This window comes from Oreochromis niloticus, linkage group LG10 (assembly GCF_001858045.2).
Source record: "Oreochromis niloticus isolate F11D_XX linkage group LG10, O_niloticus_UMD_NMBU, whole genome shotgun sequence".
Classification (NCBI taxonomy): Eukaryota; Metazoa; Chordata; class Actinopteri; order Cichliformes; family Cichlidae; genus Oreochromis; species Oreochromis niloticus.
In genome coordinates, this window is record NC_031975.2 from 18,509,249 (window position 1) to 18,536,065 (window position 26,817).

The following is a 26,817-nucleotide window of genomic DNA, read 5'->3' on the forward strand; positions in this document are numbered from 1 at the left end:
TGAGGAGCCTTCCCAGACACCACCCTCCAGGATTTCTTCAGGATCACTTCCAGCGCTCATCCTAAAAGCTGACTGTCAAACTGGCTAAGTCAAACTGACCTGGCTGTATTAACGTGAGTCCCACCACTAGTCTACTCAGCTGCACCTGAATTAATTTTATGTCCTCCTAACTCCCAAGCACACACCTCCCCAACAATGAGGAGCACCAGATCGAACCTGCTGCTGGGCTGCGTGCTCCTCTGCTCCATCTCCCTTCTCTACCTGGGGATGAGTGGGGTAGACTGCCCTCCGAAAAGCCATCGGCGCCGATGGATGGAGCTCACTCTGGGCTCAGGCAATCAGAGCTTATCCCTGGCTGATCACTTCCCAGAAGACACACCCATTATCTTCATTGGGGGCTTCCCCAGGAGCGGCACGACGCTGATGCGCGTCATGCTGGACGCCCACAATGCCGTGCGGTGTGGAGAAGAGACCCGAGTGATTCCCCGCCTCTTGACCATGAGGGCCACTTGGAGCCGCTCAGTAAAGGAGAGAATACGACTGGATGAGGCCGGCGTCACTGACCACGTGTTGGACTCAGCTGTGCGAGCGTTCCTGTTGGAGGTGGGTTTCTCAGGGTGCTTTTGCAATACTGAAACACATCTTCATGTTTTTTAATGGTGAAGAGTGTGTGAGAGAGACAGGGTCACATGTTTGTATTCACATGTATAGCCCAATAAATCCCCAGAGAAATGCCAATATTGAAGGACAAATTTCCATATTTTTGAAGCTGTAGTTCATCGTTTAGTTCTTCAGCACCGAAAATCTTTAGCTTGCCCAGATTAACCTGCAGGATATTATAAAAAGTTCCTTTTTTTTCTTTAATTCAGCTCGGTCTTAGCTGTATAGGACCACTTTACAGCAACAGCAGTCTCAACCTGCTTTATGTTGTGAGTTAGGTTTTCTCTCTCTTTCTCTCTCTAACTGTCAGATATGAGTTCTGAGCAGAACCAGGCTCAGGGAGGAGCAGACATCTGTCACAGCTGGTATAGGGTGAGATGAAATAGAAAAGAGAAGCATAGAGACCCCATGAACAATAAACAATACAAACTCCAGGAAAGAGACAGGAAGAAGTTCCCAATGAGCAGAAATGGTATATAAACAGTAAAAAGTGGGAAGTTATTTCAGTTGTGTTGGTTTTTACCTTCATTTTAACGAGTAACGAGTAAAACCAGTAAAAAAGCTCAGAGCTTTGTTGCAGCAGTTTAATAAGATGAAACTTTCTGGAATAAATGTTTACAGTTTTGACTTCTCCCCCTATAAAAGTGCTGATGTGGAAATTTTGTCTAAGTGGCAACACCTTATTGTTTAGTACAATAATACAGCGGCGAGTCGCCATTAAGCACGATTTACACTTCTGCTGGGAATCTTTGTAGAGCTGCGATGCAATCTAAAGAAGTGGCTGACGTTGTTGCCAGCATTTATGTTAGAGCTAGTGCATTACATATTAATTACCTTGTGGCTGAGTTCATATGTGGTGCCAGGTGATAGAAACAAATAAAATGTCCTGGGTCCGCACTCTTTGTTGTGGTCAATTTCAAACATGTTTGTTCTTCAAATTTTTCCAACTTCAAGTTTTTTGATTGATGACATTCACTCCAATAGTTTCAGCTATCTGCCTCCGGGGGTTTGCTGACATTTGTGAGCCTTTATATTGATGCAATTATTATTTCTTTATATTGAGATGATGACAATTGACTTTATTCGGGGTGTGTGTATGTTCCAGGTGATAGTTGGTCACGGGGAGCCTGCGCCTCGTCTTTGCAACAAGGACCCGTTTGCACTGAAGTCTCTGTCTTATTTGGCTCACATCTTCCCGAAAGGAAAGTTTGTGCTCATGCTACGAGATGGACGGGCCACTGTGCACTCAATGATATCACGCAAGGTGTGTTTGTCTGTTTTCTCCTTCATGCTACAGCGTCCTCTCAGGCTGGCTGTTCAAGCAGCCACAAGAGATGCAAAAAAACCATGCCATCTCACTGGGTTTTCCCGTGGTGACCTTCACACTCTGCCTCATTTCATAGGTGACCATCTCCGGTTTTGACCTGACCAGCTACAGGGACTGCCTAACAAAGTGGAGCAGTGCGGTGGAGACCATGTTCAGCCAGTGCCAGGCAGTCGGATACGCTAGGTGTCAGCCCATCCGGTATGAGCAGCTTGTCCTTCACCCAGAGGAGGAAATGAGAAAGTTGCTCCACTTTCTGGATTTGCAGTGGGACCCATCGGTGCTGCACCACGAAGAGCTGATTGGAAAGGCTGGTGGCGTTTCTCTATCAAAGTGAGTATATGAAATATGTGCTAGCTTTAGTGATACTTATCTGTTTAGATAGTTTGTTTAATGTTATAAAGTTTCCTGATGGGCCGTCCTTTATATATCTGCCTTTGATACAAGTGAGTTTGATTCAAGTGTCGTTTCAAATGAAACCTTCTGTTGTGGCAAAAGTTTTAGAAGCGGGTATCTCAAAACCTCAGCATAATAAACAGCACACTACACTGAAACTCTCCACATGATAAAATACCCGCAGTGGTTTATTTTTAACCTTTAAAAGTAGCAGTAGTCCTAATGTATTTGCATGCAATGTGTGCATGCACTGAAGAAGTTTGTGCTAGCCTACATTTCAGCCATGACATGGTTTTAATGCACATGCATACTTTGCATTTTCACCTGCAGTTCTGTTTAGAAATGATTTTACTTTTGGTAAGTGTAGAAAATAGTTAAACAGAAGTTTCTGTTTGTTGTTTACACTTTTAAACGAGGAAAAATAAGAGCACAGGGAGACGGGGCTAAATGCAAATTATGTAATGATCTGCTGGATCAGCCTTGCAGTCTGGTTGCATCAGGGAGCGTGTAAGAGGGTATTTTCTGTTGAGTTGTGGTGTATGCTAATGTTAAACGCACACCCTAGCTGGAAGGCTTATCTCCTGACATCTATCTCTCACAAAACAGAGGTCATCACACTTAATGCTGCCTTCCAGGTAGCTCTGAACCGAGATGTCATTTGAGCGCATTCCAATAGTAAAGGCAGGACAGTGAGTGAAAACAGGATTTGCTTTGCTTCTTAGTGAAGTTGAGCGATTCGTGCATCACTACGAGAAAGCACAATACTTGTTTTCACACTTAAAAGCACTGCTGCAAACACGTACATGAACAGAGCCTGATCAGTGATCAAAAACGCACAACAGTGGCGGTGCAGATTAAAGTTTTACTACTGGTTGTGTCTACTGCTGGCATCATGAATTCTTAGCTTTCTTCCAGCTTTCCAAGTTGGAAATCCAGAAGGGATGTAGGAGGCGTTTTAGATGAAAATTTAGACTGAGAACTCGGTGGTGCAGTGGTCAGCATTTTTGCCTCGCAGCAAGAAGTCTGCAGGGTTTTCTCCAAGTACTCCGGCTTCCTCACAGTCCAAGGATATGCAGTCAGTGGGGTTAGCTTGGCTGGTAATTCTAAAATTGCATATAGGTGTGAACATGAGTGTGAATGGTTTTCTGTCACTATATGTTAGTTTTGTGACAGACTGCTTGCCCAGTCTCACCCAATGGTAGGTGGGATAAACACCAGCAACCTACCCCACACATAAAAACCTGAATTGAAGCCGAAGAAAATGGATGAAACTGTGTGTGATGTGATGCACTGTAAGTTCATACTGTTGTTGAGAAGTTGTAACATTCTTTGCTGGATTTAGTGCCTTTGGACAGAGCATTGTCTTGCCCCCTCTACTCTGTTCAGAACAGAGAGCTGCAGCACCCTGACAGACAAAGAGAGGCGTTGCCCCTTAGAATGCTGAACACTTAGTTTATTCAGCCATTTGCAGCTGCGTTTAAATGTGAGTTTTCACCTTTCTTTTGTTTTTGCTTCTTGTTTGTCTTCTGTTTTTCTGTATTTTCCTGCTGCATTTTACACCTCTTTGGTTCACAGCATTTTGTTCAACCTTTGTTGTTTTTAAAAGTGCCTAATTCACTCGACTTATTCAAAACTGAACTAGCTCAACAATGAGGTTTCCCCATTTTACTAGTTTTGCAAAATTTGATGTTTCACAACTTGAGAAACCAAAAGTGTTTTAGTTGTTTCAAAAGTGAAAATCAGGTCGTCAAATTTGAGTCAGGAGTAACCCCACACATTTTCATGCAGTTTCTGCTGGAGGATGGTAAAAATGCTCCAACGCGCATGAAGTGAATGGTCAACACACACCCGGCCATATCCAATCTAGAGGAGGTCTAGGGAAGTTTTTTAATTGGTTTGCATGAAAGAAGCAGATTTGCTGAATATGCAGTTAGCTTGCAGCTTATAGGCTGTGTTCCTGTTATTATTGTTAGGCCATATATGCTGTGCACATGCATGATGCTGAATTTAAACGGTTTACTAATCCTGTGAATTCACGCCCTGCTGGCTTTAAGGGGCAGCTATATTTCAGAATAGAAAGTGTTGTTTTTTTACAGGCTTCTGAAAGGCAGCTGTGAGTCCCACTTCTCACACATCTCGCTCACACACTCCATGTGCTGACCAGATTTTTGCTTACTCATCTTTGATATTTATTCAGTAACTGTATATGAACATATAAAGGTTTCATTGTAATAAAATACAGAGCAAACCATTAGTAAAAGTAAATGTTCTTACACTGCAACATGCTTCATTGAATGATAAAGCCTTCTCAGATGTGCTTATGGTAAATAAGCAGCACAGCTTGAAGGTTAAATGATGGTCCAAGATTAAGAAAGGCACCAGTTGGACTGTTTACTCTGCAGTGCTGCCAACGCTTATGTCTGTCCTCATTAACAACAGTGCAATTAAAATAAAGTCTTCTATAATGTAATGAATAAGTTCTTTTATATGGCTGCATTTTTCTTCATGTTTATCCATTTCTATATGATAGTACTGCATCTCCATTAGTAAGAGGTAAAGTGAAACTGTTGCACCTGGAAAAAATTAGATTTTTACTCATTCTGTCTGCACCGAGGGTTTAAAGTGCGGAGTGATATCAGCTAATTCACTGGGATCCTCCTCAGTCCTGCAGGTTTAGTATGTTTTGTATTCTAACAGATTTTCCCTGTTTCTTAAGATGACAGTGACAGATACAGCAGGGTGCACAACGGTGTGAAAATATGTGTGAAGAATGATATGTGTGAGGTGTTCACTCAAAACAAAAGTCTTAAACCACAGGAAGTCACATGACTGTGAGACCTTCATGTCTTCTAAAGTTGAAACTCGTTTGTTTTCTCATGTAATGTGACATTTAACAAAAAATCACTTTAAGTTCAAGTGTATGTTTTTGTGTTTTCATTTTCATTATTGATTAATACATTTATATTATTATAAAAAACTACTGCAGATTTTTTTTCCCCTGTAAGTTTCAGATTTAGTCTTAAGGGAATTTCACCAAATGCGATTGACCCTGTGGGTTTAACCTCACATGTTTTGTTCTCATGTAAAACAGGACTGTAAGAAGTAGGCACAAGTCTAAAAATACAGCTCAAAACAGGCAACGTAAAGACTTGAAAAACCCACCATGAGAAAAAAAAAATACTGATCACGTCCTTAAATTCAGCGAGTCGTGCAGGATGCCGAAAATCTTCATTTTAAATCAGCCAAACCTTTCAGGGTCAAGTAAAGCTTACAGGACTCCCACAGAAAGACTTTTTAATTTGTGTTGCTCCACTTGTTTGTTGTGCCTGAAGTAGAGCATGTCTCTGCAGGCCAGAAGCTCGGGGGATTTGGTGGGAGTCTGGCTGCTAAACCCAAACCTGGCGCGCATTTGAAGGAATTAGGCCACATTCTGAGAGAATTAGCACCCTCACTTTGAGAAGTTATGCAACGGCCGGCGCAGTCTTAGTCACCCAAATGCTTAAAGTAGGAAATGTGGCTGAAACGGGGTGCACACATTAATTAAATCAGAGGGAGTTATATGCAAGATTTAAAATGACTGGTTTCCTCCGATTTACTCTCTGTTCTCATCTGCAATTCTTTATTTTTTTCTGTCGATACACGAAATAAAAGCAAATTAATAACAAAATTAAAAATACAGCAAAAAACTAAACTGTTTCATTCTTGCCAATCATGATTATGACACAAAGGCACACAGAAAAATACATTTATTTTAATCTTTAATGGGGGTTTTTTTGTATTTAACCCTTTTACTTATCTTTCTTTGGTGGCCAGTAACTTATGAATTATTATTTCCCATTGAGTGAAGGGGCACATCTTGCTTGTAAAGAGATCAAATGAATGAGCAGAATTAATTTCTCTTTGTATAAAACTGGCGCACTCACATACATGATGTGGGCGTTTGGCTCTCTGCAGGGTGGAGCGTTCGACAGACCAGGTGATGAAGCCAGTGAACACAGAGGCACTGTCCAAGTGGGTGGGGCAAATTCCCCCTGACGTGGTCAACGACATGGCTGAAATAGCTCCCATGCTGGCTCGCCTGGGCTACGACCCCCATGCCAACCCTCCCGACTACACAAAAACGGAGCCCCTGGCACCTGAGTTCAACTACTCACATGTGAGTTTAAGAGTGTTAAAAGTTAAGTGTTTTTGCCACTTAGACATCCAAACCCTAACATGATGAATTTACCATATGAAACAGTGGAAGGAGATTTTATTGTACCACCCAAAGGACATGCAGATGAACAATAACTACCTAAATTAGAAAAGTTGGCTCTGCTTTTTTAAATTCAGGAATGGGTGAAACTAAACTAACGAGCCAGCTTTTCCTCTCAAGAGAAACCTTAAAAAAACAAAGATTTGCCCTTGAGTAGAAGGATTCAGGGGAGTCCTGCAGTAGGCTTGTGTATGTTTCTGTTAACAGGAAAACATCAGCTTCTTCCTGCTTGTTTTCACTAAAGTGAATGATTGTATTTCCCATGATCAGGAGACATTTATCCTTTTTCATTATATAGTCTTTTTACAGCTTGCTGTGTGGTAGCTTGCCTAATTTTACATGTGGTGTTGCATACAGGCGAGCTCTGTTTGGCTGTTTCACAAATGCACCACAGCCCAGAGATCTGTACTGCAAAGTAGGATTTGGTCTTATCCACCTAACTTCAGACTTAACCTTGGGTTTTCAGTATTACAAGGAAGGTTCACATCTTACATCAACATGTTAACTTATTCTAAAAATCTGTTCCGTAGCAGGTTAGGCTCAAGATTAGAGACCAACGGCTGTGAAATCAGTGACAGGTCAAATGTCAATCAGCTGTATTCTACACTCTCACTGGTAGTCGCTTCAGTCGCTCAGGTGGAAGTTGAGAAAAGTTTATCTTTTCCTGCTCACTTCCTGTCACCTGTGGTTATTTCACCCGTAGCTGCTTGTGGTTTGTGTGTGTACGCAGCTTTAAACACCACTGAGTCTACAGCTGAGTAAAAACACTCTTGTAGTTGTAATCCATCAGAATCAAGTAGACTTGTTCATGTCTCTGATAACCGCTTATCCTGATTGCCCACATTAGGGTAAGTGAAGCCAGTCAACAGTACTTGGCGTAGCAAAATGCAAGAACACAAATGTCACTTCAACCTCCTCAGTTCAGAGTCGGATTGCAGCCATATGAGACTATAGCAGCTAATTACATTACAAAAGCTGGCAATAATTCATTCCTTGTTATGCACAGTGATGAGCCAGCGAGCAGGAAGTGTGTAACAAACAGTCCTCTACTTCCTTAACAGGTCTTTGACCTTAATCTTCGGTGTCATGATAAACAGTCTGAAGCAGCTGCAGTTCTTGTTTCTCGACAGCTGCTGCAGCCCAGATGTTGGTGCACATCCGCTGCTGCACCTGCATGTTAACATACAGCAAGAAATCCACTCTAATCAGATATTATCTTTCACCAAGTGACATCCAGCGGTGCAGAGAGCTTCACGTAGCTGCCAGCGTGAATCAATTTGCAACCATAAATCAGCCTCGATAGTTCCTGTTATTCTGTGACCTGTGAATGACTCTGTCTTTTCTTTCCATAGAAAGCGAAATCAGCAGATGTTCCTCACCCCAGCTAAGCATGGCTGTGATGTTCAGCGATATGGATGCGCCGCAACGACAGACTTCAAGTTCTGGAGGAGCTACACCTGGCGGGAAAGATTTAAGTGTTCCATGTGTGTTTCTGAGTCGTTCATAAGACTCGTGTGCGGTGTCCGTGTCTGTACACTGGCGGAGTGTTTAAGATGCAGGCTTTTAACGTCTGGAGTGGACTACCTCCTCAGGGAAGTTCTGCTTCTTCGCCACTCATCATTCCACCCCTCCAGGTCGAATCTGTGTTTCAGCTCGACCATCATGTCAGCTGTTATGACCTCACCATCACAATGTGAATCTGTCTTCAGACCAATCCCTCACTCGCTGGGAGCTCAGTGTTTGTGAAGCATAATGACTGTATATTTTTTGAAGATGTATGTTTATTTTCTTAATAAATTATTTTGCTGTTGCCCATTCAGGAATTTCAGAACTGGAACAATTTCTAATTGTGGTAAATTGTTGAGCATTATTAAAAAGAAAATAAATGTCACCTCTTGCTGTGGTCCACCTATTTGTTTACTAGTTTAATGCCCTCCATAGCGCCACCCGGTGGCGCCAAATTGACATAGCATCATTTAAAGGAACGACAGAGTCTGCATATGTCAGTACACTTGCAGTAATGTGAAGTTTTCTTGTTTTTCGTTTTTCTTGTAATTGAAAAAGAACTGACTCGTTAATTATAAATACAGAGCATGTTCATAAAGCAGGACAGTCGTTATCTTCTGTGCTTCACACTGAGCCACTAGCACCAGGCTGGACCTGCTGCCCTCTGGACGTGAACTGGGGCGTTACTGTATTTTGTTCCCGTGTTGGCGTGCTGGGAGCGTGATGCCACATCTCCCTGCTGCTGGGCTGCGTGGGGTTTTCTGGGGTGGGCGGAGCTTGTGAGCTGCACCCGATCATGTGCAGGAGACACCTGGAGAACTGAGAGGGAAACAGAGGTAGAAGGAAAATCCATGCATGCCTGATATTAACCACATGATAATCTAAAAAAACCATCTTCAGACCGTCTCTTACACACGTTATTGAGGGGGATTTTAGACTTTCAGAAAACATTTGGACAATAAGTCCAAATGGGACAGAAATTATTTTTCCTGTATGGGGGCTTTATTGTATGAGAGTTTTATTTTAGTTCAACTACTGTGGATTTGCTGTGCTTCATTCAATTTTATATAAATTTTTACTAGTTTCACTGTTAGTTTCAGTACTTCTAATTATTATCACCTGGAGGACACCTGGAGGGGTTCCACGTTTTTATTCTAGTTGCAAGTTTCAGTTAGTTTTCATTTTTATTTCAGTTAACGTAAATGTTTTCACACCCGCTTTTAGATTAGTTTTTTTTAAGTATACTAACCTTGAAGGCAGAACAATGCATTTAGGCATGTAGACATGATCAAGACAACCTGGTGAAGTTCAAACCGAGGATCAGAATGAAGAAAAAAGTGACTAGCCAGATAGGCTAGTCTGAGTATTTCAGAAACTGCTGATCTGCTGGGATTTTCTTGCTCAACCATCTGTACGGTTTACAGTGAATGGTCCAAAAACAGGAGGTCCCTGAGCTTCACTCCTCTGGGTGAAAACGCCTTGTTGATGTCAGAGGTCAGAGAAGAAAGGTCGGATTGCTTTAGGAAGCAGTCTAAAGGTGCAGCAACTTGAATCGTTTCATCAATTAAATGCAGAAGTGCATCTTGTCAAACCTTGAAGCAGATGAGCTACTGAGTGTCACTACTGTCATCTAAGAACAGGAAACTGAAGCGACAGTTCACATGCACTCACTAAAATTGAAGAACAGAAAACTGCAAATAGGGAATTTGATGTAAACCACATGAAAGCATGAATCCACCCTGCCTTGTATCAACATTTCAGGCCTGTTGGTGTAATGATGTGGGGGATATGTCCATCACTTTATGATTGGAGGTATTTGCATTTTAAAATGTTTTCCAATGAATATTTTCAATCTTTTATTGTTTTGTTTTGTTTTTAATGAAAATGATTTCAAATAATCAGGTATCGAAGTTGCTGCTGATGACAGTTGGTGTCATTTTAATCTGGGGGAGTTTTTCCTGTTTTCTTACCTGGCTGTTCAGCACCACGTAAATGAAGGGGTTGATCACAGTGCTGGTTTTTGCCAACAGTGAAGGGATTAAACTGGCGGCAGGCGGCACTAAGCCCGGCCTTCCAAAGGAAGCTAGCATTGCCACAACTCCGTATGGCATCCAGCACAATAGGTAGCCCGTCACCATGGTGACCACCATCAGGAGGACACGGCCTTCTCTCCAGTCAGGGTAGGTTGAGTTAACCCCTGTGACCTGCAGACACCCACACTTCTTTTAAACACACCGGCAGATGCACAGAGCTGAGAGCCAGATTTCAAACATTACGCAGGGGTCAAAGGTGAAGCTGCGCGCTTACCTGCCTCGCCACTGCTCGTACAGCCAGGAGGATCTTCCCGTAGCAGAAGAACATGAGCACCAGCGGCAGGAGGAGGCAGAAGACGAACAGACAGCTGACATAAGAGCGAGCTGTGGCTGTGCGCTGGTGCCACTGGACTGAGCAGGTGGTGCCAGGACCCTCCAGCCCATAGCTGCACCGCAACACAGGATGAACAGTAAGTTACTGTCTTCATTCATCAAACAAAGCAGAAACAAGCAGCTCTCAAATAGACAAAAGGGTTGCACAGAGCAGGAAAAATATCTTGTTTTTTAAAATATGTGCACATTTTAAATACTTCTGTTGTGAAAAACAAGAGAAATGCCAGCTTTAATAAGGTTGATTTAATGTTTTCATTTTTTTGAAGAGGTCCTTTTTTGGCTTTCCTGCCATATCTGTACTGTTAGAGTGTTGGATGCATATAAAACATGGCCAAGTTTAAAAAATAATGAGGTCAGCATATGTGCAAATACTCTCTGTGAGCCAAAACGAGCAGATATCCTTAATGTTGTCATCTCAGGCACACAGCCCTGACCGTGAAGTCCCACCAGCTCAGTGTTTAAACCTGTTTTTAATGAATGACAGTCAATCAGAAATAAACTGGTTTAAAGGGAAGCGAAGACACTGCACCAAAGTCCAGCATGACATATATAAATCCACTCAGTCAAAGAATTAATACATGGAGCTGTTTTTGTGTGATATAAAATCACACAGATATGGATTGAAAGCAAAACTCAGAATTAGAGGCTACTGAGGTAGTTGCCTTCACCGAACACTTAAGTTGCAGTTTATATCCATGCCAGACCACAGCTGACCTTTAATATGAAAGAAACTAAAAATAGATTTTTAAAAAATTAAAAAAGAAAGATGAAAAATGAGCTTCCTGTTACCCAAATGTTCAATTCAATGCAAATATTCTTAGTTATACGTGTCACTTGCTTAACCAGAGAGAAACATATATTAGAGACACACGGCTGCAAAAAGAAGTGTGCTCAGGTCATGAGAGATCTTGTGTCTTTAATCATCTTTTGGCATTTAAACAGTGAACTACAATGAGCCAGAGCTCTCTAATGACCTAACATTTCTCACCCTTTGATCTCGTTGGTAAAACGGTAAACCAACCTTCTGATTATCACCCTGCCTCTATTTCTGCCAGCTGTAGTGGTTCATAATATTGTAAATCACAGACTTTTCACTGAGGTCTCGAATATTTCAGGTTGGCTGACCTGCTCCAGCCCAGCAGTGGCGGCACAGTCCACACCAGCGAGTAGAGCCAGGAGGCTGCGACGGCGAGCCAGGCCCTGCGGTACTGACAGGAGTCCGACTGCTGCTTGCAGAGAAGCACAGAGTAGCGTTCAAAGGACAGGAGAGCCAGAGACACTAGAGACACGATCCCTGCCATAGAGAGATGTCAGGTGAAAGAGCAGCAGTGATCAAACAGGATGCTGATGCATTCTTACTTTTCATAATCAAAGTAGCAGAAACATTTCAAGATAAAATAATTTTATAAAAACATTTTACAAACTATACCCAACAGGATACAAAGAAGCCTTGTTGTGTTTTTTTTCCTTATTTGGATCTTTGTTAGTTTTTTAATGGAAATAGTGAAGAATAAAAAATATGAACTACAATAGAGTTCAAAAAGTGCCTTTTATGCTACGCATTCCTTTCCCAGAGTAAAACTGGGCTTCATTAAGCTCACTCACCGAATAGAGCATTGGAGAAGCCATACCACTGGCACCCGTAGGAACCTGTCAGCCACCTGCCACGTACGCTGGCGGAAAAACTGAGGGATGTGCCAAAGATGCAAACGAGCATGTCGCTGATGCTGATGTTGATGAGAAGCAGGTTGGCCGGAGTCCTCAGCCCAGAAAAGCGTGAGAACACCAGGAGCACCAGAAAGTTGCCGAAGAACCCCAGAACCAGGACGAACCCAAGAAAGACAGCCGCCACGGTGTGACCTGCTCGGCTCAGGGCACCGGGGATGTGCTCTGTGCTGAGGTTGTTGTGCTGCAGGTGGGTCACCATGACAATGATTAGAAAGACAAAGCAAAGGCGTATGGAGGTATCCTCTTAGAGAAGTAGTGAAACTGAATTCACTGGAGGCACTAGTAGGAAATACATCTACAAGATGTCTGCAAATGCTTAAATACTCAAGGGAGTGGGCAGAATGGGGGGGGGGGGTAATTTGTCTTTTTCTCATACATTATGGATTTGAGTTGCTACCAGTTTATTATTGACCATGTTGCTTAACTATTACAGCAATATGGTCACTTATCAAAGGGTTAAGGTGTCGCACTGTTAAGCATGTTTGACATTGTTTCAGTGGTGATACGCTTGGAGATATTTCTTCAAATGAAAACACTGAATACTGTCAAAGAAGAACTTAATATAAACAAGGAAATACTAAGATGGTCCCGTTTTCCTCTTTTTTGGTAGATTAAAAAGTGAAAAGCACTTCTATGAAAAGTAAAAGAATCAATCAAAAGAAGAGATGTCTTTATTTTGTTCTGTTAGAGGCTAATACTGTGTTAAGAACCAGATTGGGGACCTAAATATCTCTGCCAGCTTATCAATAATATAAGCTTTGGCTGACTCAGATGCTGAGCCAGGAACGCACTCTGGTCCAAAAAGTTCAAGTGAAGCCTGTCAGTGGGAGAACTCTTGGAGGAGAATCCAAGGAAAATGCAAAAACTGGTAAAATAAAATAAATAATTAAATAATGGGAAACGATGATCTTGAGAGAATGGCCGAGCAGTGCAAGAGGGCAAGGAAACAGAGCACAGCGGGCTGTTATCTGCGGGGGAGGTTTGAAGAGGCTGAGCAGAGGGCGGCCTGGCGGTGGACTAAACTGATGAACAGGGCAGAAGATGAGGGCAGGCAGGTGACTGGCAGCAGAAGAAAGGTTACTCATGAAGGAACTGGAACTAAAGGCTAAGCATGCAGAAATGATTCTGGAGCAACGTATGGAAACGAGCCGGGCTAACACTAAGACCTGGATGCTGGGTTACAAGCTTCTGTGATGCTCTGCAGCAGGATGTGGAGCAGGGCTGTAGTGGAAAAGAAGTGGAGCTAGGAAGGGATGAAGGGTGAGGATTGAGGGTGGGCATCGTTATGGATGGAAGACTGAAGAAATGATAGATCTGCAGGCGGGAGATCAGCTGACAGATTTAAACATTATTTTTCTCCTGTAAATATAAAAAAAATCATACAGGATCATGTGTACTTTAATGAAATAATGTTTACATCATTTTTAAACTAATTTAGAACTGCCATTATTAGTTATGGAATAATTCAAGCCCACAGCTCTCACTCAAAAGTCGAAATTAGGTCTGTAAGATCCCTTTGATGCAGTACTACACTTTAACCACCGGAGGGAGCATTTTCTAATGGATGGAAGTACCGTTAAAAAAGTCATCTCCGGGTCTTTAGACTAAAACAAACCTTAAATGTACAGAAATGCTTACATTGTTATTTGAATCAGGCTAATTTAATTATAAACAAATATAAAAATGTAATAGTTAAAATAATATAATTTGCAGTGATGATGGGAAGAGCCTATCCTTGTCTTTCCTGGTGGTGGTATTCTCTTTGTCAGCTAAACACAGTGTTGATGGACGTGTAGTTTTACTTGTAGTTATAGTGTGTCTTCTGTAGTCCTTTCCACTCAGACTTGTATTTTGTAACTCACTGGAGCTGTTTACAGACTTGTAAAGGATATTGTGATTTTGGTCGAGTGCTCCCAGTTTAAAGTGTTTCTTTTTCTCCATGTAGATTCTGTTCATGCTCTTTAGTGTATTACCTGATATATATGGGATGTGGAAAACATCACTTTTGTCTATTTCTAATTATGCTTATTTGAATTTATGTTGTTCTACACAAACACCCAGGTGCACGCTTTATTCATCCCACAGCAGGGGAAAAATTGTTATTACAGCTGTTAGAATGAAGTTAAACACAACAAACATAAAACAAAAAGTATAAAAGAGAAAAAGTGTTTTTAATTGAATAAAATAAAATTCACAATATGACAAAACAGATACCTTTATAAGATAAAAATTAACCTAGCATTAGAATAAACACTACAAACAAAAAATAGTATGAATTAAAAAATGCAAAGGATAGACAATTTCTAATATGACCAAAGACTGTGAAATGGATGTGTGTATAGTTCTTGTAATTCTGGTGTGTATTGTGCATGCATTTTTTTCTAATTTTTATATTTTAGTTATTTATTTATTTTCATTTTAACTGTATGCACTGCTCATAGAGATACTCCAAATTTCATTGAACACAGGTACAATGACAAATAATAGCATTCTATTCTATTCTATTCTATAACAAGATAAACTAAAAATATGTAAAATTCAGAAAAGTAAAAACTGAATTTATATTAAAGTGAGCACAATAACAGTATTTTCATCTATTTTCTTCTTCTGTTTAACAGTATATATGAAATACAAAGTGGTAAAACTTTACATCTATATAGTTATAGATAGTATATAATATATGTTTTATTATACATATATTTCTTTTACTTATAAAGATATAATTCATAAGACATTAAATAACTGAATATTTTTGTGTTTTTTCACGAAAAAGGAATACACAACTTTGAATAAATTACTTACTAATAAAAAAAAAAAATACTTCCTCGTTTTTTCTTATATAAAAATGCCGTTTAACATATGAAAATACGAATAAATGAGAAATACATTATTTATACCGTCAGGTAAACCCGAATTATCCCGCACAGGCCAAACATCCCCAGGCTGAAGTGTCCTTTAGCAAGGCACTGCCTGTTTACTGTATGCAGAAAAATAAAAACAAACAAATAAAACGAGTCTTCCGTTCTCTGTTTGACATAAAAAGCACGTGATTCAATCCGCGAGCGATGCGTGGATCCTGACGCGCCGGTGACGTCGACAGAGAACGACGTTTCCGTAGCAACTGGGGCCCGGCCCGTTATAACTGCAGCGGTCGCTTACAACCGGAGCTGATCGAGGAGTGATTGGGGGGGAAGAGTGTCGTCGGTAACCGGACACCCACCTCTGGCTCGCGGCGGGGGGGTGTAGAGACACGGGGGCGACGTAGTATCGAGGCGGCGAAGCCCGCAGCTGTGCGCGGAGATGCTGAACATGTGGAAAGTCAGAGAGCTGGTGGACAAAGCGTGAGTACTGAGGAGCAGGTGGCGCTAAACCGCTAAGTGGCTTCTGAGCTAAGCGGTTAGCCGGGCGGCTCGAGCCGGGCAGCATCAGCAGCTTTTAGTGCTGTGACGTCACGGCGGTAGCCCTCAGCTGTTAGCGTCGACTAGCTGGCTAGCTGCCAATCTCTAACCTTGATGCTTAAATATAGATGGGTTTTTTTGTTTGTTTCTTTTTAAAGCTCTGTCTCTGCCCACGTTGCTTCAAATAACTAAAGTCCGGAGGGGGAAAGCGCGGTGCTATAAACCGGAGATGTATTTGTCTCACATCCATAGAGAATGCTATCCTATTAGCTAATTTTGCTAGCATCGCTAAGCCCAGGTCGGGTATGTTATGAGTGTTTCTATGCGTGCTGCTGCAGAATCACGCCCTGTCCCACCCTACAGTGGTGCCCGCTATCCTCAATGGGCCTTCATGATTCAATATAATATATAGAGAAAGCTAAGCAGTAATCATGGGCATGTAACTGGCCGAATAAATGTATGTGGGCAGTAAATTTTTCCATTGCCTCAGAGAAGCTACATCAATCTGAGGAGGCCCATGTCCCCGTGGTCCAAACAACAAAGCTTGTTAGCCACTAAAACGACATGATCCAGGACCTAATGCTGGTGCTGCAGCCTGCCACATTGTACTGTTTGAACAGTAGATTACGCATGCTTCTTTGTGGTGTCTATTGTTGTATGTACAATGTGCTGCATAATGTGTACAGTCTCTGCACTGCAAGAACAACAGCTTCCTGTTACATCAGGTCTCACAGAGAAACTGGGTTAGCTTTAGCGAGTTACCCACACTGCCTCAAATCTGGAAATGAAAATTGAGTTTCAAGTTTACTGAGATTATTTAGGTCAGAGAGTAAACCAACTTTTTTGAAAAGGTCCTTTCATTCATCTTTGGATCATTCTCAAATCATCATATTTTCAGAACATTTTCTGCTCAACCACCGCTAATTTGGCTGAAATTACATGAAAGCTTGAATTTTATTTTTATATCTTAACTAGCCAATACTCGGACATCTTTTTATGTATCCATCCAAAAAATCGATCCTGATCTGTTATTTTATGGTAAGATAGTGAAAATTTCAGTTGTTTATATTTAATAGTTTTTGAGATATTCGTTGGTAAATACTAATTTCAAAGTGCGGGAAGAGAAACATGCTGAAATTGGGTTGACTGTTATACTTTACAAGATATATTTCATAAGTCTTTCAAATGTGAAGGTAAGATTTCACATTCAACCATTATTATCTCCAAACAGTAGATGATAAAATTGGAGGTAAATCTGAGGTGGTCAAGCCGAATGCCCACAGTGATTTGAGATGGATCGCAGCTCTAAACAGAACCTATAACAAAACAGCCTAAATAAAGTAAATACAATTGACAAAAAATTGTCTCATAAGGTTAAAAATTATACAAAAGGAGCTAAATGTCAAGGTCAAAGTGGCATCTGGATAATTAAAATCTGGAGATTTTAAGAAGAGGGGATATAAAGAAGCAGCCTAGGCAGAGATCTCAGCAGAGCTTTAGATGGAGAAATAGACAACAGCTCCCACCAGCTGTTGGTTATACCTGGCTGGGCATCCATGAATGGACTTTATTGATCTGCCTCAAGAGAGCTGGCAGCTGTGGCTTTTCTTTTAAAAGTCAGGGTGACCTATAACTCTTGCTGTCTGTCTCTATCGCATCTACTGACAATATCACAGCTGAATCTTCCTCTAGCTGGGAAAGTGGCTGAGCTATGAAGGCAGAGATAGAGTGGAAAGGTTAAAAAGAAGAAGAGAAAACAAACAGCTGCTTAGGAATGGAGAAGTGATAAGAGTGTTGAAGATCAGGAAGCAGGAAATAAAGACTATGATAAGGAAGAGGATGAGTGGTGCTTTAAGCTGATGTTCTTTGTCTGTGTTTATTTGCAAAACCAAGCTGTGCCCATTAAAAATGCAACACACACACATGCACACAAGCACAACAGTTCAAACAACCACAGCAGCAGGTGAGCCCTGAAATACAAAGAGGGCAGGAAACAGGCATTGTTTTGCCTTTTTTTTTCTTTTTCTTTTTTCACACACACACAAACTCTACTTTCCCATATCTCCCTTTCTGTCTCAAGTATCTGAAGTGCAGCGGTCAGGCTTTTACAAAGTGCATTCATTATTCAGTGAACTGGGATTCTTGTTATCAGAGAAACATTTGTTTCATTCTTTTTAACTCTTTTGTATCCTGCATGAATATATGCATGACTTTAGCCACTTATTTTGTTGTTCTTGTTTCTTTTTTGTTTTTGTTTTTATCTAAAAAAAAAAAAAAAAAAAAACCTGTTCATGAAAATGATTTATCAATTGCTCATGAAGATTATGTGCCATATATTTGTGTCAACAGCACCAATGTGGTGATGAACTATTCAGAAATCGAGTCCAAGGTGAGAGAGGCCACCAATGATGACCCCTGGGGACCCTCTGGACAACTAATGGGAGAAATAGCCAAGTAGGTCATGTGTTCACTCAGAGTGAGCATATGTGTAGTGTAATCTGTGTAAATGACTTGCCTGCATTTGGTTTCTAAGCTTTTTAATGCTGTTTATTGTTTTTTGTACTTGTAGATCTACCTTCATGTATGAGCAGTTCCCAGAGGTGATGAACATGCTGTGGACCAGGATGCTGAAGGACAACAAAAAGAACTGGAGACGAGTCTACAAGGTGCTGTTGGATTATTGTTGTGTACAAACCTGACTGAGGCAATTTTGGTCTCTTGTCTTATAGGTGTTTTTGTTTGTTTGTTTGTTTGTTTGTTTGTTTGTTTGTTTGTTTGTTTGTTTTTTAAATCAGACATACTGGTTCACTTATATTTTTGAACACTTTCTGCTGTCAGACTACATATGAAGAAAATGAGCTTAAGCCTCATTCATGCAGCTGTGAAGATTAGTTTGTGTTAAGTTCCTATTTTTAGAAATAGGAAAGGGAACTTTAACTCACTCTGAATTTGAGCATTTTTAGGAAACATTATTTCTCACTAACATCAACCAAATCCTACACTTAATGTTATTTTTTTTTTTTTGTAAAAATTTTCATCCGTGTTTTCGCTTACTTCTATCTCTCGTTTTTTTCAGGCCTTACTGCTGCTGGCCTACCTGATCAGGAATGGCTCTGAAAGGGTCGTCACCAGTGCCAGAGAACACATCTACGACCTGAGATCTCTAGAAAACTACCACTTCATTGGTGTGTGTCTAAATGAATTTAATTGTTCTTTGTGGTCCAAAGTCTTCTTAATGTTTCTGTGAATTTGAGCTGTAATGTGGTTAGGTCTAAAATAAACTAGGACTAGAAATCTAGCATTTAGCTTAGAGAGACATTGACCCGGATGGGTGACTCTGGAAGAAAGGTTACAGTGTTGCTCAAAGTACTGTTGATAATAAATGTCACAGCTGTCCAGGTAATTGTCTTGTTTTCTTTTCTGTGTTGCATGTGTCTTCTGTGTCCAGATGAGAATGGTAAAGATCAGGGTATTAATGTGCGTCAAAAGGTGAAGGAGATGGTGGAGTTCATCCAGGATGATGACAGATTAAGAGAAGAGAGGAAGAAGGCCAAGAAGAACAAAGATAAATACATTGGCGTCTCCTCTGACAGTATGGGTGGAGGAGGAGGCAGCTTTAAGAACTGTGAGTACTGTGCTGGGATTTCTTTGACAGCCCAACTGACAACATAACTTTCCCCATCCAAACATTTGTAAGGAGACTGTACAAAGCACTGGAGACTTTTTTTAAATTTTATTTATGAAAATGTTAAACCAGTGTTGCCTGTATTATGTTTTATTTATTGCTGTTAATTAATTAATAAACTTGTATTTGAGTTTGTCTTTTATTGATTAAGTAGATACTATACATGTATCTACTTCTATATCTCATATTAATAGTATAGATACTATGCATGTGCAGTTAGGTTTATACTAGTGGTACCAAAGACTGTTCATTCTTTGTTTGATTCCTATGAAACTGAATCATCTCCTTTTCTGTCATGTTTCCCTTCAGCTAATGAGTTGGATCGGAATAAGTGGGATGAAGACTGGGATAAAAGCAGAGGATCTTTCCCTTTTAGTGAGAAGCTCGGAGAGATCAGTGATAAGATTGGCAGCACCATTGATGACACTCTGAACAAGTTCAGGAAGAAGGAACGAGATGACTCGCCTGATAGAATTAGGTAAACATGCATACTGGAATAATAATGCACACTGATCTGTACACGATTGCGGGGTTTAAGCTGCAGAAGATGTTATCACCCTAGCCAACTGAGTCCTCATAATAAATAAACAAAAATGAATGCATGGTCACCCACACATTGAACATCAAATGGTTTAATGTTTAAACCACCGGGACCTGGATTATTCATCCAACCAATAATGTGTACAGACATAGAATTATAGCACAATAACAGCGAAACCAAAGAAAAATCTCCTGAGCGCTTATACATTCTTCTTCTGGTTGCCATAGTGACAACGAGGAGGACCGAGTATCAAGAAACGGTAGGCAGGAAACACTCGAGTTCAAGGATGAGGAGGAAACAGTCACAACAAAGAGCATTCAGATCACACAAGCAACTGAAACCACCACCACCACCACACGGAAGCGCACCGTGGCAGCAACCAACAAGACCCTGGACCTGGGTGCTGCAGCCAACTATACTGGAGACAAGAGCCCAGAGGAGAAGGTATTTGCACATGCTTCTTACCAGATGTGTTAGAGTTTCAGTGTACTTACACATGTGGACACTTTCCTCCTGTACTCTCTCTAGCCATCAAGCAGGCAGTCTTCCAGCAGTGGTCTGGCTGACCTGCTTGTGATCGACCCTTTATCCAATCAGAGCACTACAACAGGTAAATGAAAACTGCTTTTGTCACTTTTTTCTAGGACTTTGTATGAGTCAGTTTATATGAGTCAGTTTTTGTGTTGATCTCTCCAGGTGGCAGTTCAGACCTCATTGGTGGTTTTGCAGACTTCTCATCTCCTGCAGCTTCTGCCAGCCTCCCGACCTCCACTGGTACACCTCATTTTAGTGCTGGCTTCATACTGTAGAATAATACTCTCGACGTTTACAACCACTTATCATAGGCATAAATGTCTTGGTAATTTTTTTTATAATTTTTATTTTTTTTGTTCTTTGAACTGTTCTTTTTCCAGGGTGAAATTATTTTAAACCAATCATCTTTAATGACTTTAATAAACAGGAGTTGGGTGCATAAGCTAAATTTATTTTGCATTTTCTCTAATTTAAACAGGGTCAAAAGTATATATACAAGCACAAATATATCCATACACCCCCACTGATACACCTAAACAGAAAAATGAGTACAGTTGAGGTGGGATTCAGCAGGTGGGGGAACACTAAGATCTGTTGTAGTCACTTGGCATGGCAAAAAGAATCACAACTCAATTTCTATTGTGAGCTCCAGTAAATTATGTATTTACTGGATTTATTTATGTATTTTCTTTTAAGTTTGCAGGCTGTGATCAGCTCACCTGCTGCTCTTTGTGGATTTACAAAACTGAATTCAACAATATGTAAGCAAATGTCTCATATGCTAACTTGGCGGCTTTTCATTTTCTACAGTGACACTTACTATAGATTATCTTTTAACTAGACCATATACAGTTGGTATTCAGTGAATTAATCAAATTTTCAGCAGCTTAAATGCAAATTGATCTATTATGCTTTATGTAGCCGAATACTGACATCAGCACCGTAGCCACTGTGCACCAGTGCAACATAAAATTCACCACAGGTACAAGTTGTAAGCTTGCTGCAGGCTAACTTATTTATCCTGCACAAAACTACCCAGTATTTTCATGCAATATTTGAATAATGCAAAGTTGGTATAAAAATGTAGGGAATAAAAGTAAACATTTGTCAGAAAAAACAAATACTCAAGTAAAGTACGGATACCTGGAAATTCCACTTAAGTACGGTAATGAAGTATTTGTACTTCATTAATTCCCACATCTGGTTTGGGATCATTGTCTTGTTGGAACAACCAACTGTGTCTATGTTTTAACCATCCATCTGTTGATTTGAGGTGAAGTTGAAGAATTTGCAGGTAGTCCTCCTGCGTTAGTTCAGTTTTTGCAATGTACCACCCAAACAGCCCCAGAGCATGATGCTACCACCACCATGCTTAACAGTTGGTACAGTGTTCTTAGGTCTGAAAGCCTCACCTTTACTCCTCCAAATATACCTCTTTCTGTTATGGCCAATCTGTCTTGTCTGTCCATAAAACCTTTCTCTAGGCCTTTGGCTCCGTCATGTAGGCAGCTGGAAATTTCACTTGAGCTTGAAGGTGTCGATTTTGGAGCAGGGGCTTTTTTTTCTTAGTTGACAGCCTCTGCCCATTGCGAGGTAAAACTCACTTCACTGTGGTGTTCCAGCAGTCATTTAAGATTTCACCCTGGAAAAAGGGACTGTCAAAGAAATCATTATAAGCCCCAAACTACTGAGATATTTATGCCCTTGACTGGATGTAAACTTCAGACTTTTATGTAGATTTTTCTTTTTTTAAGAGTGTATATTTAGTAATAAATTAAAAAAAAAAAAAGATGCAGTAAAGGAGTGGAGCAGCTCCTGTCAATATGTTACAACTAAACGTACCTTTGCCGTCCAATTGGCAGCTGCTGCATCATCCAATGGAAATGGAGAATTTGGGGACTGGAATGCCTTTTCTGCCAGTCCTCCAGCATCATCTAGTTCTGGTCCCTCCCAGCCTGTCGCTGACTTGTTTGGCAGCGTCCAGTCACCCACAGCCCCGACTTCCAGTGCCACCTCTATTCCACCTTCTGCTGAGCTTTTGGACCTGATGGGCGGAGTTAACAATCAAATAACCAGTCCACATACAACACTTAGTGCTTCTCAGAGCCTGACGTTCTCTCTGGGAGGGGTGACACCCAGCGCTTCTGGTGCTTTACCCACCATGCCCCTCTCTCGTTCTCAACAGGTAGGTGCAGTAACAAGAAGGCCTCATTTTTCTCATTTAAAAAAAAAATAAAATAAAAAAAAAATAAAATAAAAATTGGGGTTTCAGTTGAGACTGTACATTTTCAATTATTATACATATCACTATATTTATTTTTGTATTGTGTAAAGAAAACATTTGTTTTTCAGAGTTTGGGAGCCATGTCATCTCAGCCACCCATAGGACAACAGCAGAAGGTTGGTGTTGGAGGTCAGGGAACATTAGGGTCAACCTGGTCTGACCCCTCTGTCAACATCAGCTTGGACTTCCTTTCAGCAGGCTTCAACCCCACTAAGACACCACCCACACTCAACAATATCATCCAGCAACAAGGTATTATGTGTGTATTACACAGTATGAGGAAACAAATAAGGATTTTAATTGATGCACATTACAGATTTAGTGTAATCGCAAAGTCAAAAGACCTTTTGGATATTTAATACTGTAGAAAAGTTTAAGTAAAGTGAAGATGTTTTTGAATAATAATCCCCTGCATGAAGAGTTAATGTGCAATAAACAGAACATTATAAAGTTGGTGTTCATCCATAGACTTGCACTCATTTATTGAAAGTACTTGGAGTTCCAGAGAGGTTGTTCCTGTTGATGGTATGAAAGATGGATGTGGCTTCAAGGTTTAAAAATTGTCTGCATTCTTTTTAATGGCCAGCAGGGGTTGACTTTTAGTTCTATAGCGGGCGGGGCGGGGGGGGGGAAGCCCTCAGCTCCCCAGCTCCCCAGCTCCCCAGCTCCCAGCTCCCCAGCTCCCCAGCTCCCTCACTCTGTGAGCTCAGTAAACCTCAATTCTGATGACTTTATGGGCTCAGTCGATAGTTTCAGTTCATCCAGAATAAAACATGAAGCCTCATTTAACTCTGTCTTATGTAATTTGTCATTCTAAGAGTCAGAAAGGCAGTTTATCCCAGGTGTGCTCATAGTCTAACAACTTACACTCTCTGAGTAATAATTTGATTGGTAAGTCTTCAGTCAGATCCACGCTGTGCTCGGCCCATTTGGTGTAAAACACATAGATGGCGACCATGAAAATGCTCAGCTCAAGGCTTCCTAACTGGGCTTCATTAACCTTTGAGTGACCTCACACTACTTTTATACTGGCTGTTATTGTTCTGGATATCTTCAGGAACGTGCCATAGTTGCTTCTGTCTCCTCATTATCCCTGTGATATTGACAGCATGGCTCTGTGAGACAAGGATCTGTTGCAGGTCTCGTCCTTGTTGCTGAAAATAATTCTGTGTTACTCTGTATGTAGAGATGTTTAATTTGCTGCCAACTGCCCTAAGCTTTTGTGCTGTAATGTATATTGTTTAGATTGGGCCATCTAATGATCCTGTTGTTAGATGTTATAATGCTTTATAAGTTGTACAGCAGAGAATATTGAGTAACTCTCCATATGTGTCCGTGTAGGCGTGCCTCCCGTCAACCTGTTGGCCCAGAACTTCGGAGGACTGAACCTCAGCTCTCCGCCCCATGCGGCATCAATAAGACCACCAGCTAATCCCATGATGGTAGGCAACCCCATGACAATGGGCATGCCTGCAACAATGCCTGGCTCCCTCGCCACAGGTATGCCAGCTTCAATGACCACAGGTTTACAGGGTGGGATTCCTGTAAACCAAAGCATGATGGGAATGAACATGAACATGAATATGGGCATGTCTGCTCCGGTGATGATGGGCAGTATGGCTGGAATGGGAGTTCCAGCAGTAGGGATGGGCCTACCACACTCCATCACCCCAGCTGTGGTCCCACCCAAACAAGATGCCTTTGCTAACTTTGGCAGTTTTGGGAAATAAAGGTTTGTGTTTGTGTGCGTATGTGTGTGTTCGAGTGAGAGAGAGTTGTGTGCGGGTGTGCATGTCTGACTTGATGAGGGAGTGAATTATGAAAGGACTGCTGTACTCGAAGACAACCTTGCATGAGTCTCTTTTTCTGCTTCTCCTTCCTTTGGTGAAGTAATCATTCGTCATCCCAGTCTGCTGATACAGGGGGAGGCAGGGGAAAGCGCCCACTGGTGCTCCTCATCCGGTGGTAATTAGATGTGTGAAATTCTCAGTAATGGAGAGAAGGTGTCATCACAAAGCCTCTAGTCATTACCTCCTTGTAGGGGGTAAAATCTTCGTCTTTAACGGTTTCATATACAGTATTATTCACGGTGTATCTCTCTTCAGTACAGAAACACTGCAAAATCTTTCCATCTGTATCTGCTCAGAGAAATTAATCACTACAGTGGACTCCAATAAAAATGGCATTACTGCCTTAACTTTTTATAGCTATGAAATCATGTTCTGTGCGGTTTCAACCAAATTCAGTAGCAGAATAGAATCTGTTCCATCATGCCAAGAGATAAATTTATTTCCTTCATCTCTTTCACACTGACGCTGTGTGAGCCACTGCTAATTCAGCCTCAGTGACTTGAGAACCAGCCCAGATTTCAACAGGTTAAAGAAGCGAATATTACAGTGTTATGTAACTGAAGTTGTTTAAAAAAACACACAATTTTTTTTTGTGTGTGTGTTTTGACAGCTGCAGCAGTCTTTTGTGCACCAGTACCTGCACTCCGTCTGCAGAAGAGAGGCACTTGTACCTCTGGAGTGTAGACAATTCTTAATCTGGTCCATCAAAGGGCAGAAACCTGTACATGTTGAGGTACCACTCGATGCTTATTCTTGAGCCATATAAGCGTGGATTAATTGCTTTCTTGTTTTTCTTTCTTATCAGGCTTGTAGCTTTTCTCCATAATGGATGCTCAGTATGTGAATAAAAGGCCCTTCAAAATAGAACAAACTAATATATCTACTGTAAAACACTCAGAGGTCCTTTAAAGTTCATAACAGTAAGTTACTGTTAAAAGTGGCACTTGCCCTGTATTTATATTTTATTCTAGGTGCATCTGACATCTACAGGCCTCATTAAAAGGCTGTCAGTATTTTATTCAGAGTATTTTCCACTCTTATTTTCCCTTAAACCTCCCTGTGATTGTGTCATTTCTTTCTACATAATTCTGTTAGGTCTCTTCTGCTTTGCGTATGGACACCATATATGTATTGATTGCGGGAAAGGGCGGAGTCAGTATTTACAAAACTGAAAACACAATCTGCAACATTTTTGTTTGAGTAAGACACAGTGCTGAATTTTTTGAGACAGCTGCCTGGTACGTTTATTTGGAAAGTATTTTTGTCAACTCACACGTCACTTGGGGGTGGGTGTCTCTTGGTTGCTAAGGAGAAATCTGGCCTCACCTTTTGATACTTCATCTGCTTAGTTATCATAAATGGTTATGAAAGGTTTGGGGATCTTGAGTGGAGTTTGTGTGAGAGGTGTGTGTGTGCGTGTGTGCGTGTGTGTGTGTGTGTGTGTGTGTGTGTGTGTGTGTGTAGTTTTCTCTGTTTGATGTGCAAACACAGCTCAGCAGAACCTCTTGTCATGTTTTTCAGGCACTGCACTCCAAAAGACCAAATCTTTATTTTGTTACTCTTAAAATGATAACTCCATAGCTATTAGTTTAATATTTTATTAGTTGTAATTTTATGTTCATATGGGAGAGCTACTGATGATGTAATTTAGTTAACTGAAATCATGATTTTATTTTATTTTTTCTCAGTACAGCTCATTTTATTTGATTGTACCCTATATTTTCTGTAATTCATTCAACAATAAATTAAATGACAACATGAACTGAGAGTTTCCTTCTTTGTGTACTTTGTATAGGCTAGTTTCTCTTTGTTTTTAAAAACTTATTTTTGGTATTTAGATTTGGTATCTATGGGGGACATGGTGAACTTGACCTGCCTGCCAGACCCACAAACAGGCTTTGGTCCGACCACTTTACTTTGCACTTTTGGGAAGGAGATTTCTATTTTTGTAATTCAGTAGTTTCCTAAATTATAGTCTTGAGAAGTAGTTTGGTTGTTTCTTGAGCTTTTTATGTTGTTGTTTTGTTTTTGTTAAGCCACTGAACACTACCATACCATCTTTATTCATAAAGCACTTTAACATAAAACCAGAGTTCAGTGCTACATATACAAATAGCATAAAGAAACAACAACAACAACAAAATAAATAATTAAATAACTAAAATAAAACATGTTTTGTTTTTGGTTTTTTAAAAAAAAGGGTCAAATTGAGTCAACCCCTTAAAAGACT

The 26,817-nt window shown here is 40.7% G+C and overlaps 3 protein-coding genes and 1 long non-coding RNA gene across 6 annotated transcripts; 3 read left to right on the plus strand and 1 right to left on the minus strand.

Moving 5' to 3' along the window:
* Positions 1 to 166: 166 nt before the first annotated feature.
* Positions 167 to 8,526, plus strand: LOC100690740 (protein-tyrosine sulfotransferase 1). The gene is made up of 5 exons (XM_025910717.1): positions 167 to 603; positions 1,766 to 1,924; positions 2,064 to 2,317; positions 6,335 to 6,536; positions 7,988 to 8,526. The coding sequence occupies exons 1-5, from the start codon at positions 196 to 198 to the stop codon at positions 8,021 to 8,023; spliced, it is 1,059 nt and encodes a 352-aa protein (XP_025766502.1). The 5' UTR covers positions 167 to 195; the 3' UTR covers positions 8,024 to 8,526.
* On the minus strand, positions 8,036 to 14,778 carry LOC100690466 (pinopsin). The gene is made up of 5 exons (XM_013272441.3): positions 12,173 to 14,778; positions 11,693 to 11,861; positions 10,449 to 10,620; positions 10,112 to 10,345; positions 8,036 to 8,960 (listed from the first exon to the last, which is right to left on the minus strand). The coding sequence occupies exons 1-5, from the start codon at positions 12,492 to 12,494 to the stop codon at positions 8,766 to 8,768; spliced, it is 1,092 nt and encodes a 363-aa protein (XP_013127895.1). The 5' UTR covers positions 12,495 to 14,778; the 3' UTR covers positions 8,036 to 8,765.
* On the plus strand, positions 9,500 to 11,821 carry LOC112848002 (uncharacterized). The gene is made up of 5 exons (XR_003221866.1): positions 9,500 to 9,678; positions 9,782 to 9,953; positions 10,172 to 10,321; positions 10,422 to 10,644; positions 11,683 to 11,821. It is a non-coding gene; the product is annotated as an uncharacterized LOC112848002 (long non-coding RNA).
* A 592-nt stretch (positions 14,779 to 15,370) lies between the features above and the next one.
* LOC100690198 (clathrin interactor 1) lies at positions 15,371 to 26,349 on the plus strand. Of its 3 annotated transcripts, none has more exons than XM_005452645.4 (13): positions 15,371 to 15,636; positions 18,043 to 18,147; positions 18,263 to 18,359; positions 18,770 to 18,878; positions 19,142 to 19,318; positions 19,688 to 19,856; positions 20,147 to 20,363; positions 20,448 to 20,529; positions 20,616 to 20,693; positions 22,316 to 22,638; positions 22,806 to 22,989; positions 24,079 to 24,469; positions 25,198 to 26,349. In XM_005452645.4, the coding sequence occupies exons 1-12, from the start codon at positions 15,596 to 15,598 to the stop codon at positions 24,465 to 24,467; spliced, it is 1,971 nt and encodes a 656-aa protein (XP_005452702.1). In that variant the 5' UTR covers positions 15,371 to 15,595; the 3' UTR covers positions 24,468 to 24,469; positions 25,198 to 26,349. The 3 variants fall into 3 exon arrangements, with proteins under 3 accessions (XP_005452702.1, XP_005452704.1, XP_005452701.1); XM_005452647.4 differs by having other exon boundaries at positions 26,109 to 26,349; XM_005452644.4 differs by having other exon boundaries at positions 24,079 to 26,349.
* The last annotated feature ends 468 nt before the right edge of the window (positions 26,350 to 26,817 follow it).

Excerpts from the sequence above, each read along its gene's own strand:
- LOC100690740 (XM_025910717.1), top strand. The coding sequence starts at position 196 with ATGAGGAGCACCAGATCGAACCTGCTGCTGGGCTGCGTGCTCCTCTGC. Across the intron at positions 604-1,765 it reads TGCGAGCGTTCCTGTTGGAG|GTGATAGTTGGTCACGGGGA; the intron begins GTGGGTTTCTCA and ends TGTATGTTCCAG. Across the intron at positions 2,318-6,334 it reads GGTGGCGTTTCTCTATCAAA|GGTGGAGCGTTCGACAGACC; the intron begins GTGAGTATATGA and ends GGCTCTCTGCAG.
- LOC100690466 (XM_013272441.3), bottom strand. The coding sequence starts at position 12,494 with ATGGTGACCCACCTGCAGCACAACAACCTCAGCACAGAGCACATCCCC. Across the intron at positions 11,862-12,172 it reads CTTCTCCAATGCTCTATTCG|GGATCGTGTCTCTAGTGTCT; the intron begins GTGAGTGAGCTT and ends TCTCTATGGCAG. Across the intron at positions 10,346-10,448 it reads TACGAGCAGTGGCGAGGCAG|GTCACAGGGGTTAACTCAAC; the intron begins GTAAGCGCGCAG and ends GGGTGTCTGCAG.
- LOC100690198 (XM_005452644.4), top strand. The coding sequence starts at position 15,596 with ATGCTGAACATGTGGAAAGTCAGAGAGCTGGTGGACAAAGC. Across the intron at positions 15,637-18,042 it reads AGAGAGCTGGTGGACAAAGC|CACCAATGTGGTGATGAACT; the intron begins GTGAGTACTGAG and ends TTGTGTCAACAG. Across the intron at positions 22,990-24,078 it reads CAATATCATCCAGCAACAAG|GCGTGCCTCCCGTCAACCTG; the intron begins GTATTATGTGTG and ends GTGTCCGTGTAG.